We start from the raw sequence: 24,210 nt of genomic DNA, 5'->3' as shown, positions 1-24,210 counted from the left end.
CGCAGTTGTTAAACGTTGCGTGACTTAACTCACGTTGGTTTTGTTTTCACCTATATTTAGCACCAAGATTGAGAGAGGTGAGTACTAAAATTTTATTTTATGAATTAGTACAATTTAGACTTAAGTGACTTCTACCGTTAACGTGGCAGCATGCATGTTGTGCTCAACCTCTGCCCACCATCATGCATCCTATAGCTATTAATTTCAAGAAGGAAAATGAGAAAGAAAACTAGCGTGAGTTAACTCACGTAGCCTTTGTTTGGTATGAGAGAAATAGAGGAGAGAGAGATAGAGGAGAGAGAAAGAGAAGAGAAGTTGGAGATTTCTCTTGTTTGGCAAGAAGAGAAATTGAGAAGAGAGAAGAATAAATGGTGGGCCCCATACCTTTTTTGTTTCTCTTCAAAAGTGAGAAGAAAGAGGGAAGAAGAGAAAAAAGTCTATTATGCCATTGGTTTTTTAATTAATCATAAATTATAATGTTGTCTTATCAAGGATATTTTTGTCTTTTTAAAAATAATAACATTTCTTTCTCTTCTATTTCTTTCTTCTTTCTCTTATACCAAACAATACATCAAATCTTCTCTATTTCTCATTCTTTTCTCTCTTCACAAACTCTCTCTTACCTATTTCTCTCTTTCCAAATTCTCTTCCGAACCAAACACACCCGTAAAGATTAACACTTTTACGTAGGAGCATTTTTGGAATTTCATTTGGGAATAAACAAAATGTGTTGGGTAATGAGCAGAATTCTTCAGAAATTCTAGGAAACGAAGGCCAATTAAATTCAGGCCAATATCCAAAACCAGAACAATAAACCGAACCCGCCACATAACAAACCGGTTCACCTCGAACCGGGTCTAACAAACAAAACGAAAAACAAACCAATGAAGCATCTTCGTTAGATCAAAGATCTGAATCGCGAACGGAGAAGAAGAAGAAGAAGAAGAAGAAGACGAGAATGGGAACGACGGTGGCGGGTCTAGCGCCGGGACTTTCCCGCAAACTGAAGAAGGTTCTAGAATCTCGAATCGATACACCGGATCTCTTATCTTCACTCAACACTCTCTCCTCTTTCTACGACGAGAATACTCCTCAAGCTCGCCGTAACCTCCGATCAACTATCGAAAAGCGTTCTCTCTCCATTAATCACGAGTTTCTCGATGCTTCGCATGCCGCGCAACTGGTAATTCCTCTTCATGCATTTAGTTCAGTTGATTTTGCTATTCTAAATTCTGATCCGATCTGGTTCGGTTTGATGTGTTTGATTTGTTAGGCTTTGGATAGCGTGGAGAATGAGGTGAATTCACTTGCGGAATGCTGTGATAGGTGCGATTTTTGGTTTTTGAAGTTTTTTTTAGTTGTAACTGTAATTCGTTATTTGTTTGGATGATTATTATAAGTGAATGCGTGTGATTTGATTCTGAAATGTTGTTAACTGAAGGTTATTTTCTGTGATTAGAGTTGGATTTGAATTTGCTTCGTTTCACTGAAAATGTTTTTATGGATGTTTATCACTTTGTGTTCAAGTAATTAGTCATGAAACATGAAAAAAAGTGTGTTGTACATGAAATGCTTATCTTTAACTAGTGTGTTTTAAAAAAGTGTGTAGTAGTAAAGATCATGTGTAATTTTGCATGGAAGTGGAAAAAATATGGCGGGAAACATATTTCTGAAATTTTGTCACGACTCACGAGACGATATTTCTTAAAATAGATAGATGTTGAAACAGTTATTCAAAACAAGTAGGAAATCATGATTAATTTATCTTTTTTTTTTTGTCCAAGTTAAGAGGCATGTGGTAGAAATGTATGATTTCAAGATATAGTGAAAGTGTCGATAAATGCTTGTTCGGTTTATTGGAGTTGATTATGATTTTTAGATACATTGTCACTGATTTGTTTTAGAGTGAAGTTTGTTTTTGGAAATTGCTGGTGTGTTTGATTTGTTGAACGATGTCCATAACATAATTGAGAAACTGCATGGTAAGTATTTTAATTGCTATATTTTGGGATTGTAAAATGCAGGTGAAGGAAAATAATGCATTTAGAGGAGATTGTTTATTGTTTGTATTTATATCACTATCTCACTACATAGCTATTTCTACCCGATGCCTCTTATTATAGATGCCTTCCGCAGATGAAAAAATGTTTCATTTGCTGGAAATAAGTTAAAAAGGATACTGTTGTTGGGAAAAAAAATAAGATGCCCAGTCTGTAGTGTGTGCTTAGTAAAAGTTCTTGTTTATGTTTATTGTGACGTTAAATCACTTAATACGATGTTCTCTGGATTATAGTGGGTGATTTGGCTGAAATTATTAGGAGTAGCACGCTAAATTATGCAGAAGGCAGTTCCATAGTATCTAGCATGTTAGAGCTGAGTGTGGTTTGTGGTCAAGACATTTGATTTATGTATTTAGTGCGAGGTGCTGGCATAACTTTTTCAATTTTGGTTTTGTAGTGCAACTCTAGAAATATTAGTTTTCTAAATCATGTTCTGGTTAGCACTTAGTTGGGGTTAGGATTTATGTTTTTCTTTATAGCATATAAAGTTTCCTTTTGATAGTAAAAATTGTCTTTTTGTTCTTTCAATGAGAATGGATTCTTTATTTTTCTAGCTTAAAGATCTTTGAATAAAATTTTGGGTTCTATATTTTTACAGGATAGCAAAGGCTTTGGACAGTTGTAGTGCTAGCACCAGTGACATTATAAGTACCACAGAGAGGCTCAAACAAGAACTTGACACTACTACGCAAAGACAAGAGATTGTGACATGTTTCTTACGTGATTATCAGCTCTCCCCTGAAGAGGTTTGAATTATTGTTTGATGTTTTACCTGTTATTGACCCATGGCTTTGTGAATCAAATAAGTGTATTATATTCTTGCTTAAAATTAATTGTTGATCATCTGTAGATAAATGCACTTAGAGACGAAGATCTGAATGAAAACTTTTTCAAGGCACTATCTCATGTGCAAGAGATTCACGCCAACTGTAAAGTGTTGCTTAGGACACATCATCAGGTAATATTCTTGTCCTCTCTATCCCCCATATTATATGTGCAATTCTAAACCTGATATCCGAAATCTAGACTCTCAATCCAAAATACCAATTTGATTATGAGTTTACTTAAGTGGTAGTTCTGCTAGCTGGACTGGAAGTTTCTGCAAATTTTGAAATATCATTAGGGTTGATTGCGAAAAAGACCTGTGTTATATCTAGAACTTAGATTATCCATAGATATTCTTGTGTAATTGGAGAAGAAGGTTTGGCAGATGTCTGGGATCAAAATGAAAATCTAATGGATGCATAAGTCCTGTATTCTTTATTCATGATTTCGCATCAGTTAATCCTTAGGCCAGAAATGATGGTACTGGTTAGATAACATCTCCCCCTGAACAGCGACTTTAGGATTTGAAATCCTAAGTCACAAGTTTACTTGAGTCACAGACCACTTCCATTATTACTAGCCATTGTTGGTTTGAAAGAGGTTACATGTCTTGTTTTTCATAGTGCCAGTCTCAAAACAAGGATCACAAGGTCATAGAGTGAACTTGCAACCAAGTGATCTCTAGGATAACTGGCAGAAAGAGGCCACATTTATGTGGATAGTGTCATCAATCTATTGTAAAAATTACTCTAAATTAATGTGGCTAATAGAAATATAAATAATCAGCCCCCACAATCATCAAATTAGAATATATGTATCCGTAAGTCAATATACTGTAAAAAGTAATCTAATGTGCAGGAATCTCATGATTAGACTTCATGAAACAATTTCTTAGAAAAAAAATTACCTTATTTTTTCTTGAGAATAGCATGCTACTGTTACTTGATACTATCTCCGACTCTCCGTCCCTAAATATAGGACCCTGTTGGCTAAATTCTTTTCTTGAGGATAGCATATTTCTGTTACTTGATACTATCTCCGTCCTTAAACATAGGGTGGGGCTCCGCTGGCTGAATTACGGAAATTAAAAAAAAAAATGGTTGCAGTATTAAATTTCTTTACAATTTGTATTGTTTTTCAAAGTTTTCCCTTTAAGAGAGAGAGAATTAATATTAATCTTCCTATCATAGCACTTATTCTAAGGTAAGGATAACTATTAACTACAATAGATAGATCTGCAATGGGTCCGACCCTTCCCTGTACCCTGCTATTGCATGAGATCTATAGCACCAGGTTATTCTATTTTTTTGTCTAGGTAGTCAATCCCACCTAGTGGGATAAGGTTTGGTTGTTGTATAAATTATTGAAGCAGCTGTGTCTATTTCTTCTGGTCAACAATTGTTGTATGTTCCTTTTGCATCAAAATTTTGGCTTTGTATTGATCTTGTTCTGGCAGAAGTTTTTCCCATACTTACCTTCTACTTTATCAGCTTAAAATAAAATTGTAACTTTTACTGAACTCGGAAATTTCATTTGCAGCGTGCTGGTTTAGAGCTAATGGATATGATGGCGGTGTATCAAGAAGGAGCTTATGAGCGCCTATGCAGGTGAAGAATCATCTACTTAAGCTCATATGGCTAGAGTATGCTTTGTTTTTCATCCATGTGATACGCACACACATGTGCGTGTTTATGTGTGAAGTGTGAATTTTTAACTTTGTATTTATTGTTGATATAAATGCCAAAGATATATATTTTCCATTTGATATTCTTAAAGTTCTTACAAGTTGTCTTTCTATTGAGATCTGATTGGCATGGTAGTCACAATCACAGTTTACCTAATGAACAGTTTATTTTGGCATATACCAATCAGATCCCATGCAAAATTGTTTTCTGCATTGAGTCGGTGAAATCACCTGGGAAAATCGCAATAATCGTTGGAATCTTCGATATTTTGCGATTCTGCATCTCAGTTTTGCAACCATTTTGTAGTCGTGTTGCATAGAGTAATATTGGGTTGTGGGCCCAAATCAATTCAATTTTGTTTTTACTTCTTTAGCCATTGGAGGCATTGGGCTGTATGGCCTAAACTCCTCGTACTTGGAAGAAATCAAGAAAGTCTTGTTTTGGCCCAGAGAGTATTAATTGTTTCTCTCATACATATACATACATACATACATATACATACATACATACATACATACATACATACATACATACATACATACATACATACATACATACATACATAGATATATATGTGTGTGTGTGTGTGTGTGTGTGTGTGTGTGTGTGTGTGTGTGTGGGTCTGTGTGTGTGCGCGCGCGCGCATGTGTGTGCGTGTGCGTGTGTGTGTGAATTTTTATGAATATACATGAATGTTATGGGTTTTGTAGAATCTTATGATTTCATGATTTATGATTTTACTTGCCCTCACCAATTATGAGTAAAATCTCGATTTTAACTACCTTGCTGATCGACTAGTTTGATGATATGTATAATTACTTATAGTCTTTACATCTAGGTGGGTTCAGGCTGAATGTAGAAAACTGGGTGACACTGACAATCCAGAAGTTGGAGAGCTTCTGAAAACAGCTGTGCGCTACCTCAGGGAAAGATCTGTTCTTTTCAAGTATTGTGCAGAAGAGGTAATTTCTCGATGGATTTAATAACTTAATTGAAATATTAACCATTCGAGTTTTGGTTCCATATTTCAGTTGAAGATATTTCATATTCTGGTACATATTATCTGTTATCATGGATGGTGCACCATCTAATGGTGACTATGATAAAATAATTGCTAGTGAAACTCGTGTTGATAATAAAATCTAAAGAATGTTCTTGTTGTCAAATTGAAACTTAGATTGTCTTTATCATCACTTACTTGAGCATAAATTTTCTTACCAATTCTGCAGGTAGCCAATATGAGACACAATGCACTATTTAGACGATTTATAAGTGCTCTTACACGTGGAGGACCTGGTGGAATGCCTCGACCTATTGAAGTGCATGCTCATGACCCATTACGATATGTTGGTGATATGTTAGGCTGGCTGCATCAGGTTTGTCATGAAAACCTTATGGATGAATGCTTCAAAGCACTTCTGAATGCTGCTTTGCTACCATGGTTTATATTTAAGATGTAGGGTACTTAAATACAGGAGGAAAGGGGATGAGTAAAAACTTTTTTTGAATTGTGATAATGGTTTATATGCAAAAGACTTGAGTACTATCCATATTTTGTACGAATACTAGACTCCTTGTTTGTTTTTACTAACCACACAAGAGAGGAAAAAGGAAAAATTAATTAAAAGAAAGACCAATTTTATTGAATGAATGATTGAGAACATAAGAGAGAGCTCTTGTCCTTGGGTTTTCCCCTTCACAAAGGATTTCTCCTTTCACACAATATCTTTTGGATTCAGAATGATTCCCAGCATCTTTCTACCCCCTATTTATTTATTTATCCATCTAATTTTTAATTTAACATATCTAAATTATTAAGATGCAATCCAAATATCAGGAGATATATTTTCAAATATTTTAACTGTATTTATTCATATATATTTATTTCTGCTTGCAGGCCTTGGCATCTGAACGAGAACTTGTACTTGTATTACTTGATCCAGATGCAATTGTTGATACCAGACCAACAGCAAATCAACTCTCCAATAACTCTGAGAATGGATCTGGCAAGACAGAAATTGACTTGATGTTTGTTCTTGATAGAATTTTCGAAGGAGTATGTCGGCCGTTTAAAGTGAGAGTTGAACAAGTTTTACAGTCACAACCAAGTCTTATAGTCTCCTATAAACTCAGTAATACACTTCAGTTTTACTGCTACACCGTGAGTTGTCATCTCTATTTTTCCCCCACTATATTAGTAATCCTTAATTTTATTAATTTTGACGACTTCTTATGGTTTTTTAGATCTCAGATTTACTTGGGCAAGAAACTGCTCTTTGTAACACACTATGGTCGCTGAAAAATGCTGCTCAGAAAACATTTTTTGATATTTTGAAAGGCCGCGGAGAAAAGCTTTTACGATATCCCCCACTTGTTGCTGTTGATCTTTCTCCTCCCCCGGCTGTAAGAGAAGGAGTGTCTGTACTTCTTGAAATAATTGAGAACTACAACAGCATGATGGTTCCTGCTTCTGGCCAAAAACCTGTTTTTGATCCGGTTATATCTGCTATATTGGATCCAATAATTCAGGTTTGTGTTTTTGAATCTGATTCCGGGATTTGATTGCAATACCATTCAGTGTAGTCATTGAAGAAAATGATGTGAAAGTGTGAACCTTATTCTAAAATTGACCTATGTTATATCTTAGGGTTACTTACTTAATGGTGGTTTTGAAAATCTTTATTCTCAACTTGGTAGCTATCTAGATGATGCAAAATATCTGCAAAGGTGTTGCAACATATTTCTATTATTTTAAAAAATTCTGAACTAAATTATCTGTTTACACTATTTTAAATCTGTTGCATACATGACATTCCTTGAAGTATTTTTGGGCAATATTCTTCGTTCTTGCCTGCTGATTTAATAACTCATGCTTGCATAATTGCTGAACTCGTTGCTTTAGTTCTGAGCTCAAGGATCTCTAAATGCTTGCATAATCGCTGAACTCGTTGCTTTAGTTCTGAGCTCAAGGATCTCTAAAACATCCAATTTATAAAGACAGTTCAAGGATACTGGCTATTCATTTTAGAAGTCAACTGGCTGTATTTTCAATGAAATCAGAGGATATCATAGCTTTTGCTTCCTACTTGTTGCAGATGTGTGAACAAGCAGCAGAGGCACACAAGTCAAAGGGAGTTGGAAACTCATCAAGAAGAAGTAGGATGAGCTCCGACTCTAGTCAACTAACTAAATCATCAGTTGACGCAATCTTGTCAAATAGCCGCACTGCTTCATCATCACTGGTCTGTTCTTCCTCTCTTTTCTAAAAGGAACACTTGTTTTTCCTTCTCTTTTGGGTTTTATAGATTTTTGCTGGTTGTAGGATTTTAATATTTTATTATTTATTGCATCTCTGCTTTTGATACAACCATTATTCGTGTGCATTTTAGTAATTTATTATTCCCGCTTTATCAACAAAAGATGTTGCAATGAACTGCAATATATATGGTTTTATCGTGCCCATTTGGCTGCATGAGTCCAGGTCCCACTTTAAAATTAGTCATGCTAGAAATTAAGTGAAAAATTAATTTGGAATCAAGAGAATAAAATTGAAATAGTCTATAACTTTATTGTTTCTTTTTTAAAGAAACAATACACCGAAATGGTGGGACCCTTTCCCGGACCCTGCGTATGCGCCAAGAGGAATACCATAATAATTATTGATGTGTAATTGGACCAACAAATGAAGTGGAACAAATTAATGGAAAAACTTACAGCATGTGGAAACATGACATGATCAATCTCTGAAGTTTACTGATTTGTTCTTGTAAGAACTTTAATCCAATAGACTAGCTTTTGCTTCTGTAAGACTAGTGAGACACCCTCAAAGATTTTTCAGACGTGTCTTAACCTATGTCGTGTTTTTGCAGACTAGTGAGACACCCTCAAAGATTTTTCTCATTAACTGCTTGAGTGCTATTCAACAACCTCTATCTGGATATGAGGTTGCTGCTGAGTATGTGAAAAGACTTGGAACAATGATAGAAAATCAGTTGCGTGTTCTTGTGGAGAAAGAAGCTGATGCAATCTTGAGTAGATGTAATTTATCAGAAAAGATGCCCCACTTCTATAATTCAATTCATAAGGACGGGGACAATGAAGTTGGTACCCCACTGGCTGAACTGGAAGACACAAGTCCAGCCGTTCTATCAGAGAGCTTGAAAGCTCTGTTTGGTCTTATTTTGGGAAGTGAAAGTTCCATGCCTGAGTTTGAGCAAATACAGGTTCCAAGGTTGCGGTCTGAAGCTTCTATAGGTGTGGCCAGGTCACTGGGTGAAGCTTATGAGCTTATTTATAAGGCTATTATGGAACCCAAGAATGGCTATCCAGATCCCAGGGCGTTGGCAAGGCATCCCCCCAATCAGATAAGAACTATATTAGGGATATAGATTCTATTTCTAGTAATATGTTTTACTCCAATCCTGCTCATTATGTTTGTTAATTACGTAAATAACATTTCTTCTCTCTTGACATTTGAAATTGTATTATTAAACAACAAAAGATTTTTGTGATCTATTTTGAACTCTTGAGATACTAAACATTATTGGATTCTATTAATTTTGTCGGTAATGAAGTAATAATAGATTCTCCTTATTTGATTCGAGGGAATGCTTAAGTTTAAAAAATCTCTTGTTTTTAATTTTCCCTGGAAATATGAAGTGTAATGGATTTCCCCTTGCTTTGCTTGGGCTCCTAAAGAAGCATGTGAACTTGTTTGCAAGGTATCAGGGATTCTAGTTTTGTGCTCCTAAGACACAATTCTTATAATATCAGATTAGCATATTAAAATCCGAGTGAAGAAAAAGAAGTATAAATGGCAACCTTAACATCAAAATTAAAGCATGTTAGTGTTGAACCATAACCAAAATAAATTTAACAAATTAACCAAGCTGTATATATCTTGACAGCCACGTGTTGGTATTGTTACTATTTCTGTCAAACCCTTGTAAATCTAGGGCAAAATTCTGCTTTCATATGAGGCAATCTTGTGTGTATTAGTATCTCATATTGAGTTACTAATAAGGGCGGATGAATAGCTCAATTGGTTTGAGCTAAGGGTTAAAGGAATTGATAAACCGAGGATCAAACTTTGGGGAAGGAGAAAATAATAACTTAACAACTAGTTAGTAGTGTTGGCCGTTTCAAAAGAAAGTTATGCTTAAGTTTACTCGTTTTTTGGGATAAAATTTAACTAAATAAAATAAAAGACAACACTTAGGTGCAATTCCTTAGATGTTTTTTGTATGATTTTTAACTAAATAAAAATACTTTTTTCTGTTATAATAACAAACTGAGAAAATTATGGATTTAATGAAATTGTGAATAAGTTTAGTTAAAAACCATACGGAAAATGTAAGGAAATATCACTAAGTTTTGTCTTAAAATAAAATAGGTTACAGGAAGAAAATGGATGGAAATGCAGATAGTTTTGTCCTATTATGAGGATGCTACCCTCTAGGTAGATTATAACATTGCATTCAACAATAACCTTAACAAAACAAATTGCATTTAACAATTAACACTGACATTTATCCTAAAACAACATTCAACATAGATTGCATTTTATGATTTAGAGGGCGAATCTTTGTACAATGACAAGGTTTATGAGGTCGAGTCTTTGTACAATTACAAGGTTTGTGTCTTGTGATCTAGAAATCACACATTCAAATCCTGAAAAAAAAAACTTATTTCTCTGCTTGTAGAGGTAAGGCTGCATACAATTACTCAACTTGGTGGAAACCTCGTGCACTGAGCTGCCGATATTATATGATTTATCTTTTAACCACATGATCTTGCGGCTGTGGATGCGCTGGAGGACCCCGGAAATATATGATCTCTTTGGTGTGCACTTTTTTCATGAATATGTGGTTCAGAAACCCAAGAGTCATGAGAAGAAATTTCAACAGTTGCCTGTCTATCTTTATAAGACGCCCAGGTAACACCAAAGAGACCAGCAATGATCAAAGACCCCCCTATGATACTGTTGTCACATGGAGAATAAAAATGAACCAATAAGAAATTTCTTGGTAACATAATTTCAGAATGAATGTTATAGAAAGCAGAAGAACTTGATTAAGGGTCTGTTTAGATTGGCATATTTGAGCTTATCTACGGACATAAGGATTTGTGAGATTGTTTGAGAGAGCTTATCCGAACATCTAATGACATGTCCATAAGTTGTTTTCAGCTTCTTTTCATAAGCTTTACAAAACTTATGAAAACAACTTAGGTTATATGAAAACAATTGGACTTTATTTTATCTTTTGTTATAGAAATAGTTTAACTTAAGCCTTTTTTATATGATACACGTTTATGCTATAAGTGCTTCGTTAAGTTGTTTATCAAGGAAAGCCGCAAGTTTAACTAGCTAAGGCATCTTATTAAGTCCTATCTTGCACAATCTGTTTGAACATAGCGAATAGCTTAGTGGTCATTAAGTCAAGTTAGAATAGAGAGCATGAATCAATCAATAATCAGAAAAGGAGCTATGCTATACTATACCTTCCCAAGTAAATTGGACTTCCAAGGAATATCTGAGACAATATGGCAGCAAATGCAGGTTGAAGTGGAATGTAAAGGGCAACAAGAGTTGGCCCTAATATCTTGTTGCTCCAAGTCATGACTGCATAATTAATGGCAGATGTAATAGTTCCCTGAACAAATAAGAACAATATGTCACAATCCACATGTTAAAAATCACTATATTATCTATAAGTATCTGTTGGAACATAGGATAATTATATCAAGATTTTCATCCTTTAGGAAAAAACTGAAGTTGTTTTACTCTAGTAGTTTTCATTTCTCCGTTCACTTCCTTGGGACGTATTTACCTAAATACAATTTTCAGCAACACTCTTTATATCCATTCTTGCTTAATTAATAGAAATAAACTAGAACATGCCTTATTGCTTCTGAATGTTTCACAGAAATTTGCTTAGTGATTTTGAGGATTTGGTTCTCTGAAATTAGCCAAGCAAGACAGTGGCCAAAATAGTTCCAAAAAGAGAAATGGACAAAATGATCTACAACAGAAATGGCTAATAAGGGTTCATTATATTGATTTAAAATCATATGTAGTGACTCACAGCATAAACAACCGCAAGGATTTCTGATTGTGTCAAAATCCAGTCAGATGACAAATTCGTCATGAATAACGAGACTATCGCCATTAGTAGGGCTGAAAATGAGTCGAGTCGAACCGAACTCGTCTGAGCTCGACTCGACTCGATAAGAATCAGCTCAGCTCGAAACTCGACTCGAGTTCGATACGAACCTTTTTTTTAACTCGAGTTTGGCTCGTTTAATATTCACGAACAACTCGGTTCGGCTCATTAGGTTCAACTCGTTTGCTCGAGTAACATAATTCAAAACTTTTTTTTGTTTTGTTTGTCAAAAATGTATATCTTGACCCTTTAATTTATTAAAAAAAACAAAAATTAAAAATAAAATAAAATCATTGACCTAGTCGGTCTTTAAGACCACTAAGGAAAATAGTAGTAGCACTTAATTTTAGTACTACTGTAGCATAGTTTGTAGTATGGTAAGGATACGCTTCTCTTTTATAACTACTGCTCCTCTCTAATGTTGTTAAACTCCCCGATGTGGGACTAATTTAGTGCAAATAGCTTTGGTTCAAATCCCGTACAAGTATGTTGTTAGCGTCTGCTCTTTTCATTCTCTTATATTATAATTATTGTTAATTGTTAAACAAATTAGTATTATTTCCTCTGCAAACAAGTACATAAATATCATAGGAAGTTTGTACTCTATTAATACTTATTAACTAATATATATCGAGCTAGCTCATGAACCAACCGAGTCGAACTATATACAACTCAAATTTAGCTCATTTATTTAACGAACTTATTTTTCAGCTCAAGTTCAGCTCATTTGGTTCATGAACCAAGTTCAACGAGTTAATTATCGAATCGAGTTCCGAACTATTGTCGAGTTGGTTCGGTTCATTGCCAGCCCTAGCCATTAGTACAACGCCAAAGAAGAATGAAAATGCTGTCACAGATAGATATGCAGGATACTTTTTTAGCACCTGCGCCTGAAAACAATTAGTTATTGGAAATAAGTTAAACTTGCCATTGATATCAACAGTCACTTAATGAATTAAAAAAATCATTTAATGGATATAAGAAAAAAGATAGATACCTAAATGGCTAGGAAAGCAGCTATGCCTGTGCAGTTACCTATCAAGAACATAACTCCAAGTTCAAAATTTTCTACTCCAAGATTCTGTAAATCAGTAATCAACCATCCAAAAGCCTCTGGCTGGCCACTGACAATTATTTCATTCTGTGGTATGATCACTGGTTCGGTATATCCTATCAACGATGGACCGTGGTACAAAGCCATAAATATGGCACCAGAAACACATATAACAGTTCCTCCAACCTTAGTCAGACCTTCAAAACTCTGCAGATTCAACCTTTCTACACTGCATACATAAGATTATTAAACTATGTCATTGCTTAATGCATAAGTGTATTGGGATAATTTTATTCATGTAGAGATTTCTGCACTACAATTATGAATGTGCATATGTGTTCTACAAAAAAATGGACTAATAGTCAAATTCTTTTTGATACATTCATAAGAAATACATAAAAGACTGAAAGTAGAAATTGATAAGAGTGAAGCTGACCCCATGATGACAGCAAGTAGAAAGGTAAAGACAGGAATAGAAGGCTGTAAGGCAGAGGCATAAGTTGGATTTGTATAACCTAAACCATAAAGAAACAACACCTGGCTGCCAAATATCCTGATCATAAATCAACAACCAAAAAAGTATCACTAGCATGCCATTAGTATGAGGGAAAAAAAAGGACATAAGATGCTATAGCAAGGACCTTACCCAATTAATCCAAGAAAGAAGAATGACATGAATATCTGCTTGGTAATGGGTGGCCTTGTCTGTCTATAGTCACATTGTATATAATTAGGAAACTTACAATAGAAATAAAGTGAACAATATCCTAACTCCTAACTCAATAAAAGTGTACAGAAGTACAAAACATGGGGTCAAGCCGTTAAGATGAATTTGGTGTTAAATGATCTCTCATTAGATGTGATTTTTTATGGAACAATCGTAGCATACATAGTTTAATACATGCATCTATGATTTTCTATGTCAGAATATTGAATATTTTGAGTTTATATCATTGAGTATATCTAAAAAAAAAATCATTGAGTATATCGCTCGATGTTTCTTGTTGATGCATAGGGCTTATGTTATTGAGTTTTTTTTTTTTCTCTTTTTTTAAGTTAGTAGTCTAGTTAATCCTGTTAAGGCCGGTCCCAAGCCCGGGTAAAAGGAGAGGGTTGTGTTAGGCCTCGGTAGGCAACGTAAAACTTTGTCGAATCTAGGGACGGATCCAGGAATTTTAAATGGTGGAGGCATTGTGTGTGTGCGTGTGTGTGTATATAGACCAACACACTATTTTATTTTTAAATGTATAAAAATACACCATAATTGTGTTTCTACAATTTATCGTATTCTGGACATATTAAATGGTTCTCATTTTTAACATCATTAAAAATATCACTCTGTAAAAAAAAATGGCAGGGAAGAAACTCACATTCAAAGTCTCTCACACACCTCAAAATAGGATTAGCGTCAATAGAGAGAATTTAAGAGAAACAAAAAATTATATTCCTCTCCAGGTAAATAATTAAACAATTATTTAACCTTGTTTTCTTTCTTTCAATAGACTTAAAAATATGGACCAAAAGTAGTGATTGAAAATTTTACAAGGATTAAAAGTTGAAAGAAATTTTCAGAGGAGCTAAAATGGAAAATTGATATATTTATATGTATCAAAAATATATTTAACCGTTATGTAAAGGAAAGAATTGAAATAGGATAACTTGCATGCATTATTTAATATTATTTAATTTAATAATTCAGTTTCAGTCACATCTTCCTTTCATCTTCCACTCTCTTCTTAAGTAGTTTGCTGCCATGGCTTCAAACTCACTGTCACGGCTTCCAAGTTGTTCACACATTAATTAGTTATTTACTTTAATTTTGATTTTAATTTTACTTGTTTTGCTGGAAACTAATGCTTCTAAGTTGCCAAAAAATTGTTGGTTCTTATCTTACTCTTCTTTTGTTCACTGTTTGTAAGGTGTTCAACTGATCAAGCTAAAAACTTGTAAGAGTGAGGTTGATACGGTGTTTTGTTAAAACTTGAATATGCAATTAACAACGACGGTGCTTTTATGGTGGTGTTTTTTTATTAATATTTTGACGGTGATTTATTATAGTCAAGTACAACAGAGTGTGAAATATATACGTTGAAATAAGTTTCGCTAGGAATTCGCAAGGAAGTGGTTCGCTATATATAGCACCACTCTTTTAGTTATTGGTCTTTCTAAAAAATTTCATCCATAAAATTAGTCCATACCTTTTAGTCAAGAAGCATATAAGAATACAAAGTACTTTGGGCTACTTCAACTCACGGTGTAGCATCCAATTTGATCACTGAATTAAAATAAACCGACATGATCTTATTAGTTATTTCCACACTATATTCATGAATGTTTTAACCCAAACACCCATGAAAAAAAGAGACAGACACACGCACACACAACAAAGTTTGTTCAAAAACAAAAACTAGTGTGTTTGTTCCGATTGATGGTTAATCTGTTATAATTTCATTGATTCATTTGTGGAGGATTTTGTGTGAAGAATCGAAATGTTGAGATCCAACAAGCACCAAATGAAGGATTTTAACACATTAACCACATAACTTCCTGATGCTTCCATTTTTTCTTTACTAAAATTCATCACATCAGAATTAATTCATCACAACCTAAAATTGAGTTAAATACTTGAGAATCAAGTTCAAATCAAGACATCAGAACAATGGTTGAGACTCATGCATCAGAACCATGCAACTTGTCCTTCAAGGCTCTGAATTCTACACTTGATTATAGGAAATTTAACAAATATACTTTGGTTTGTTGTCCAAGATTCAAAAAGTCCAACATTATCTATAAATAGCAAATTTTTCAGCACTTCCAAGACCAAAATATTGCACTCAAACATGACATAATTTCTCAAAGAGTACATATAAGAAGCATATATCTTCAAAAGCAAAGAAAATACACTCAAGCACTCACACTACATCTTTATACCAATATCGGTGCAAGGAACTTGGAAGTAGTTGAATGATCATCAAGTGGAACTTGAGGCATAAAATCCTCTATCAGTTTAGCTAACTCATGTACACCATGTATAATCCATCTATAACCATGAATAGATCCTTCAGGCGTGAACAAGACAGCAACATATATTGTTCCTCAAATGAAGTTGTTGTCTTCAAGGAACCTTGTAAGGTCATTGTCTGCTCCTGTATCAAGATCAGGAAAATAATTTGGAAAGCTTCTTCTAGAGGACCAACACATTTTAACCGGGGCTCATATTCAGAGGAAACTTGGAAGTAGTTGAAACTATGTCTCTTGATGTTAAAAAACAGAAAAAAGAGAGAGATTTAATAATATTAAAGAGAAAGTCTCCAATTTGAGATACAGTTTTGCTTTAAGAGGGGGGATTTTCGGCAAGAGATATCAATCAATGCTAGAATCACATGGCCCTTAATACCGTCCGACAATGAGAGATATCAAAATGGTCCAACAGTTCTTATGAACAACGGTGGTGAGAGACATGTAAGTGCATCATACTCCCTCTCCAATCCTCATTCCTTTTTAACTGTCTCTTCTGCAGAAGAATTCTTTCATACTATTTGTTGTTTTTAAATTTTAATGCAACATTAACTATTATTTTGTCAATATTGCAAAGGGATAAATAGATAGAACAAGATAATAAAAATTTAAGAGTATAATAGAAAAAGAAATAATTTCATCAAAAGTAACGAAATTTACTAGTTCTCTTATTATGTGTAAATAATCTTAAAACAACAATAAAAATGAACGGACGGAGTATTTTTTACCTGTTGACCATGATGACCTTTCTGGTAAATCTCTATGCTTGTTGATTTGACAGTGCTAAGGAGACAACTCAATCAACTTGATTCTGATTATGTTGAGGAATTCTCTATGAAACAAAAACCTTCCGAGTCTGAATTGGTGTAACTAAATGATCCAGCAGAATCTTACATAAGAGATTTACTTGTTGCTTCTGGTTTATACTTTGGTTCTTGGAATAAATCTTTGTTAAGAGGGACACATATGCAAAGCCTATTAGAAATTCTGTTTTTGAAGAAGTGGAAGAATCTCATAAGAAATTGATCAAGCAGAATGATGAAAATTCTATTAAGGATCAAACTGAGAACATACTAGACAATAAGATTTTTCTTGATTTGTTAAATGAATCACTTTCAGTTGTGGAATATAGGCTTTTGAGTGACACTCATCCACATGGTCTCACTCAAAAGTGAAAATTTTATTGGGTCTATTAACATGAACATCCAGAATGACTTCTTTAACATTACTCAAATCCACATTATTAATAATGAATTGATCTGATTTCATCTCTCTCAACCAAAAAAACTTATCAAGTTCCATAAGTTAATTTTCTTAAGTTAACTCTTTTGTTTAGGATAAAATTGAACATAGTGATATAAAAGGGTAACATAACTAACACTATTTCCAGGAAGAAATGGGATTGAAAATCAGATAGAGTTACAAATTATGACGAGGATGCAACTTGGTTCCACTATGTAGATAGAGTTACATTGCATTCAACAACCTCAAAAAATTAAACTGTATTTAACAATTAACATGGACAGTTTGTTATAAAACAACATTCAACGCAGATTTACCGATTAAAGAATCACACTCAAAGAACCAATCTTTTACAAGGATTTACATTATGATTTAGCGGGCGAGTCTTTTCACAATGATAAAGTTGGTGTCTTGTGATCTAGAAGTCACACATTCAAATTATAAAAACAACCTCTACCGTGCACATTTACTGTTCCCAGACTCCACTCGCTTGGCTAAAGGCTCGTACACTAGGCCGTCCTTTATCGACATTCTATGATTCATGCACTGAAAATATATTACCTCTATGGTGCACTTTTTTCATGAATAATAAGTGGTTCAGAGATACAAGAGTCGTGAGAAATAATTCCAACAGTTGCCTGTCTTTGTTTGAAAGATGCCCAGGTAACAGTATAAAGTCCAGCAATGATCAAAGACCCCCCTATGATACTGTTGTCACATGGATTATAAAAGTAAGAATAGTAAGAAATTTCTCAATAACAAAATTTCAAAATGCATGTTATAGAAAGAGGAAAAACTTGATTAAGAGTTTGTTTAGATTGGCTGTTTTGAGGTTATATATCTACTGATATAAGGACTTGTGAAATTGCTTGAGAGAACATATGGAACCAGCTAATGACATGTCCATAGTTGTTTTCAACTTATTTTCATAAGCTCTCCAGAGCTTATGAAAACCACTTATAGCTTATATTTTACCTTTTGTTATAGAAATAGCTTACACATAAACATTTTTTATATAATAAGGGTTTATGCTATAAGCACTTAATTATGTTGTTTATCCAGAAAAATCTCTTATTAAGTCCTATCTTGCACAATCTGTTTGAACATAGCGAATAGCTTAGTGGTCATTAAGTCAAGTTAGAATAGAGAGCATGAATCAATCAATAATCAGAAGTAAAAGGAGCTATACTATACTATACCTTCCCAAGTAAATTGGACTTCCAAGGAATATCTGAGACAATATGGCAGCAAATCCAGGTTGAAGTGGAATGTAAAGGGCAATCAGAGTTGGCCCTAAAATCTTGTTGCTCCAACTCATGACTGCATAATTAAAGGCAGATGTAATAGTTCCCTGAACAAATAAGGACAATATGTCACAATCCACATGTTAAAAATCACTAAATTATCTATTAGAAGATAAAAGTATCTGTCGGAACAGAGGATAATAATATCAAGATTTTCATCCTTTAGGAAAAAACTGAAGTTGTTTTACTCTAGTAGTTTTCATTTCTCTGTACACTTCCTTGGGACGTATTTACCTAAATACAATTTTCACCAACACTCTTAATATGCATTCTTGCTTAATTAATAGAAATAAACTATAACATGCCTTATTGCCTGTGAATGTTTCACAGAAATTTGCTTAGTGATTTTGAGGATTTTGTTCTCTAAAATTAGCCAAGCACGACAGTGGCCAAAATAGTTCCAAAAAGTGAAATGAACAAAATGATCTTCAACAGAAATGGCTAATAAGGGTTCATTATATTGATTTAAAATCATATGTAGTGACTCACAGCATAAACAACCGCAAGGATTTCTGATTGTGTCAAAATCCAGTCAGATGATAAATTAGTCATGAATAACGAGACTATCGCCATTAGTACAACACCAAAGAAGAATGAATATGCTGTCACAGATAGATTTGCAGGATACTTTTTTAGTACCTGCCCCTGAAAAAAATTAGTTTTTGGAAATAAGTTAAACTTGCCATTGATATCAACAGTCACTTAATGGATATAACAAAAAAGATAGATACCTGAATGGCTAGGAAAGCAGCCATGCATGTGCAGTTACCTATCAAGAACATAACTCCAAGTTCCAAATTTTCTAATCCAAGATTCAGTAAACCAGTAATCAACCATCCAAAAGGCTCTGGCTGACCACTGACAATTATTTCATTATGTGGTATAATCACTGGTTTGGTATATCCTATCAACGATGGACCGCGGTACAAAGCCATAAATATGGCACCGGAAACACATATAACAGTCCCTCCAACCTTAGTCAGACCTTCAAAACTCTGCAGATTCAGTCTTTCTACACTGCATACATAAGATTATTAAACTATGTCATTACTTTATGCATAAGTGTATTGGAATAATTTTATTCATGTAGAGATTTCTGCACTATAATTATGAATGTGCATTTGTGCCTATGTGCTTTGCAAAAAAAAAGGACTAATAGTCCAATTCTTTTTGATACATTGATAAGAAATACATAAAAGACTGAAAGTAGAAATTGATAAGCGTGAAGCTGACCCCATGATGACAGCAAGTAGAAAGGTAAAGACAGGAATAGAAGGCTGTAAGGCAGAGGCATAAGTTGGATTTGTATAACCTAAACCATAAAGAAACAACACCTGGCTGCCAAATATCCTGATCATAAATCAACAACCAAAATGTATCACTAGCATGTCATTAGTATATAAGAAAAAAAAGGAAATGAGATGCTATTGCAAGGACCTTACCCAATTAATCCAAGAAAGAAGAATGACATGAATAGCTGCTTAGTAATGGGTGGCCTTGTCTGTCTATAGTCACATTGTATATAATTAGGAAACTTACAATAGAAATAAAGTGAGCAATATCCTAATTCCTAACTCATAAAATAATGGGTACAAAAGTGCAAAACTTTGGGACAAACCATTAAGATGAATTTGGTGTTAAATGATGTCATTAGATGTGATTTTTGATGGAACAGTTGCAGCATAGATAGTTTAATACATGCAACTATGAAGCTCTGATACACTCAACATTCAAACACACTAATATGCCGATACTACTACTAATAATAATTTATTTTTTTTGTTAGAATCAGCAAATTTTATTCACAACCAGAGTGTGCAAGGCGCACAACACGATTTGCGGGCAGCAAAAACAATAACAAAGGGTACTGAAAAACCAGAAATCCCCAAACAGCTAAACCCCACACCCGGCCTACCAAAACACAAAAAAACAGCAGCAGTGCTTAACAGAAATTACAGGACATATCAGGAGCCTAGCCTAAAAACAGAAACAGCAGAAGCGCTGAACTGCCCAGCTACAAAACAGAAAAATGAGGCTGCCATATACAAACTTTTGAAAACCATAACAGGTACCAACAGACGCCGCATACCCCAGCCTCAACCTCCACAATGCGCTCCGAAACTCCCTTACCGCAAAAGACACTCTTTTGGGTTCCAACACCATTCGTAGAAAAGGCAAGCCGATACCTTTAGACGAGACAAAGTCCATCTCCATGACAGCACCTTTATAGCCTCCACAATCTCTTCCGCCTCGGCAATTGTATTATTGAAAATCTGATCATTCTTGCCCACCAAATACTCCAAACAGCAGCATGCCAAATCACCCGGTAACCTTTACGCATCCTATTATTACTCGCATCTTATTATTACTCGCGGCATCACTCCAGCAGTCCCAATGGCTGAACAGATTCGGCTGAGGCAGAAAATTAAAACCAACCCATCTCAACAGTCCATTCCACACCCCCATGGTAAACACACAATGGATAAACAAATGATTTGCCGTCTCCATAGTCCCTTCACACAAAACACGTTAATGAGCTCTCCGGCGGTAGAATTTGCCTATGCGATAGATTAAATTTTGTTGGAATCCTATCATGGAGAAGCTTCCAAGAGAACGCGACCACTTTTGCCGGAGTCGAACTCTTCCAAATATGAGTAAACATCCTCCCTTGCTCTTCCCATATAGAACACTCCTCAAGCATCAAACCCTCCAATTTCTTATACATAGATTTCACCATAAAACCACCATTATCTTCCAACCTCCACCACCAAACATCCTCCTCAAGAGACCCTCTAAAACCTTCCAAATCCTCTAACAACTCCATTAATAGCTCATTCTCCCAAACAAAAAGAGGGCGTCTCCAAGAAAACAACCAATTGGTTTCCGTTGTATTAAAATCCCCCAAATCACCGACACACGCCTCCTTTTGGTTCGATAAAGAGAAAAGTCTTGGATATTTATGCCGGAACGCAAAATCGCCCCTCCAAGGCACTTCCCAAAATCTCGTATTCGCACCATTTCCCACTTTTCTAGAGAGTTCGGAATTGAACCAATTTGATTCATCCAAACCCACCATATCCCTCCACCATCGCGAAGTATGCACCGGCCACACATAATCCTCTTCCACCACCAACCCAACACATGAGGTACCATATTTCTCCACCAACACTTCCTTCCAAAGAGCATTTCCCCCATTAATTAACCTCCATTTCCACTTCACTAGTAGACTCAAATTCACCACCGTTACACGTCCCTCACCCCAAACCACCTTCCTCTTTTGGTTTACACACCACACTCCACCTCACCCCCCCACCCCCCACCCCCCAAAGAAACTCCCTTTGAATTGTCGCAATCCTCCTCCACACCTTCAAAGGCATCTTCATAAACGACAAAAAGAAAATTGGAATTGAGTTCAACACCGAATTGAGGAGCACAATCCTACCACCAAGACTAATGAACTTATTTTCCCAATTATTTAGTCCACTCGATTATAAGTCCAATAGCAGTTGCCAAGTTACGGCTCTACCGGGATTTGCCCCTACTGGTAAGCCTAAATATTTGAAAGGGAGGCAACCTTCACTACAATTCAAAAATTCACAAGCCATATCTAAAAAACCTCTTTCCACATTCACCCCAATCAAACAACTTTTTAAAAAATTAACCTTCAACCCGGATGCCATTTCAAAACCCCTCAACAACGCTTTCAAAGTCCAAAGATTCTCCACTGTTGCCTTTACAATAATTTAAGAAAATGAATTAATAAATATAATCATGTATTTCAGTGCCAAACACTAGACACACTTTATATCAAAAAGTATTGGTGCTAAACAGTGAATCCGATCCTATCTAGTGAGAAAAAGCTTTGATTGTTTTCTCTTGTCTACTAAGAAGGTAAAAAAACATTTCAAGCTGTTGATAGGATATACAGAACCAGTCATTATACCACGATAATATTCATTTTTTTTGACAAGGCCACGATAATATTCATATTGATGGTTAGTTAAATGTGAAAAATTAATATGAATTTTACTATAATATCCTTTGTATGATGCAATATATTATATAAAGCAAAATAAGTAAATAACGGGTTACTGTCAAAAAAAAAAAAGAGTAAATAATGAAAGGAAGATAGCTTGCTTACTTTTCTTTGAAAAAAGCAATAGGAGAAAGAATGAGGAGGGCAATGAGATCTCTATAGAAGCAGAAGACTAACTGGTTGACTCCTTCATTGAGGGCTACTTTGGTAATAACAAAGTATCCACCATTGAAATGCTGTACAACTACCATGCCCAGATGGGCCTTCAAAGTCTCACCACCCATTGTTGCCATTACAACTCACAACTATATTGTTGCTTCATTTTCAATTTCATCAGTTTTTTAGGTTCACAAAAATAAAACACCAATGTTATCTAGAACCTTTGACTTGTAGCGTTGTAAACGTGCTGACATTAATTATTGATATTGATCCGACAGACAAGTTTGATCAAGGATGCTTCCATAGCTGAAAAAGGCAATAAATTAAACACATACTGTACTATTTATAAAAGTCACAAGTTAAGAACTTATAATATGAATTACGTAAAAGGTAGTATTGTATTAAAAACAAGAAAAATAATTGTGATAACTTTTTCTTTAATATTCATATATTATGTTTTTATTTTATCTCTATTGTTTTGATTTTCGTATCAATATCTACTTTTCTTTACAAATTTATGATAATCTTATAGGTTGTCATATAAAAGGTTGTTCAAATAACAAACATTTAAGAAGATACATTTTCAAATTTTTAAAATATCAAAATACACAACTTTCCCGTCAAAAATAGAAGAAAATACACAACTTTTAAGAAAATATTTTATTTTACTAAAATAAAAAGTGAATATGTATCGTCCCTTATATTTTGAGTGTATTGTGAGAATTACGACTTTGGTGTCTTATTCTAATCATTAGTTATTTTAATAAAAGACTTAAATATGTCATTAGTTCATCCACTTTCACTAGATTTTGACATTAGTCCCTGCATTATTTTTTACATTGGTCCCTGCACTTTGTAAAAAATTTGACTTTGGTCCTTCTATTAAGTCCAAGTTTAAAAAAAACTAAAATTAACGGTTTGCCACGTGGACCAATCATTTTATGCCACATATCACACTAAAAGACAAAATTTTTATAATTAAAATATTCCGATTTTTCAATTCATTATTAGTTCATGCATTTTCAACACTTTTTGTTATTAGTCCCCACACTTTGGTATTAGTCCATGAAACTTTTTTTTCTTTTTCTTTTTTAAATATTTCAATGATATTATTATGTTTTATTATTATTTTGGTCATTATTTTCATGGAGAATAATTCTGATAAAATAAAATAAAAAACATTTTTAATGAAAGATTAAGCTTTAATCTTATTGCATCGTCTTTTTTCTCTAACAGTGACGTCCCTACTGCCAACTGAGCTATGTTCACGGGGAATATTAGACAAATTATTGAAATTGATGAAATAAGCTAATTAAAATTATATGTTATATTCAAAAATCATCAAATTAATAAAATACTTAAATTTAATTATCATTGGGGATTATATTTTTTCATATATATTTACTTTGCAAGGGAAGATAATGTATATTTTAACATAAAATGGAAAGGAAAGATAAATTAAGGTTCTCTTAGGGTGCGTTTGATTTGCTAAAAAATGAAGCATATGACAGAACAACTCAAGTTATCTTGTGTTTGATTTGTAAAACTGTTTCAGGTACAAGACAAACTGGAGGCAAGGGACAGGACAAAAATATACACAACTTTTTTGTCCCACGTACAAGTTGTCTAAAATACCAAAATAGCATTTCGTCCCCCAAAAATTG

The 24,210-nt window shown here is 34.3% G+C and overlaps 1 protein-coding gene and 2 pseudogenes across 3 annotated transcripts; 1 reads left to right on the top strand and 2 right to left on the bottom strand.

Moving 5' to 3' along the window:
• Positions 1-897: 897 nt before the first annotated feature.
• Positions 898-9,163, top strand: LOC146920414 (oligomeric golgi complex subunit). Its single transcript, XM_085713843.1, has 11 exons — positions 898-1,183; positions 1,274-1,326; positions 2,659-2,806; positions 2,911-3,018; positions 4,425-4,492; positions 5,409-5,532; positions 5,800-5,946; positions 6,468-6,731; positions 6,815-7,099; positions 7,666-7,812; positions 8,440-9,163. Exons 1-11 carry the CDS (start codon positions 959-961, stop codon positions 8,956-8,958), a joined length of 2,088 nt encoding a protein of 695 aa, XP_085569969.1. The 5' UTR covers positions 898-958; the 3' UTR covers positions 8,959-9,163.
• A 758-nt stretch (positions 9,164-9,921) lies between these two features.
• On the bottom strand, positions 9,922-22,821 carry LOC146920412 (WAT1-related protein At4g19185-like; annotated as a pseudogene). The gene is made up of 8 exons (XR_015011778.1): positions 22,493-22,821; positions 13,434-13,496; positions 13,224-13,340; positions 12,731-13,016; positions 12,557-12,623; positions 11,656-11,744; positions 11,072-11,223; positions 9,922-10,550 (listed from the first exon to the last, which is right to left on the bottom strand). The product of XR_015011778.1 is annotated as a WAT1-related protein At4g19185-like (transcript).
• Positions 17,332-20,056, bottom strand: LOC146920413 (WAT1-related protein At4g19185-like; annotated as a pseudogene). Its single transcript, XR_015011780.1, has 7 exons — positions 19,970-20,056; positions 19,794-19,856; positions 19,585-19,701; positions 19,083-19,368; positions 18,841-18,996; positions 18,247-18,398; positions 17,332-17,755 (listed from the first exon to the last, which is right to left on the bottom strand). The product of XR_015011780.1 is annotated as a WAT1-related protein At4g19185-like (transcript).
• Positions 22,822-24,210: the final 1,389 nt, after the last annotated feature.

This window comes from Medicago sativa, chromosome 5, assembly GCF_051527215.1.
Source record: "Medicago sativa cultivar Bolivia chromosome 5, Bolivia_mono, whole genome shotgun sequence".
NCBI lineage: Eukaryota > Viridiplantae > Streptophyta > Magnoliopsida > Fabales > Fabaceae > Medicago > Medicago sativa.
This window is presented reverse-complemented; position numbering and strand designations above follow the sequence as displayed.

Coding starts and splice junctions, on each gene's coding strand:
- LOC146920414 (XM_085713843.1), top strand. CDS start 959: ATGGGAACGACGGTGGCGGGTCTAGCGCCGGGACTTTCCCGCAAACTG. Junction 1,184..1,273: donor CTTCGCATGCCGCGCAACTG/GTAATTCCTCTT, acceptor TTGATTTGTTAG/GCTTTGGATAGCGTGGAGAA. Junction 5,533..5,799: donor TCAAGTATTGTGCAGAAGAG/GTAATTTCTCGA, acceptor CCAATTCTGCAG/GTAGCCAATATGAGACACAA.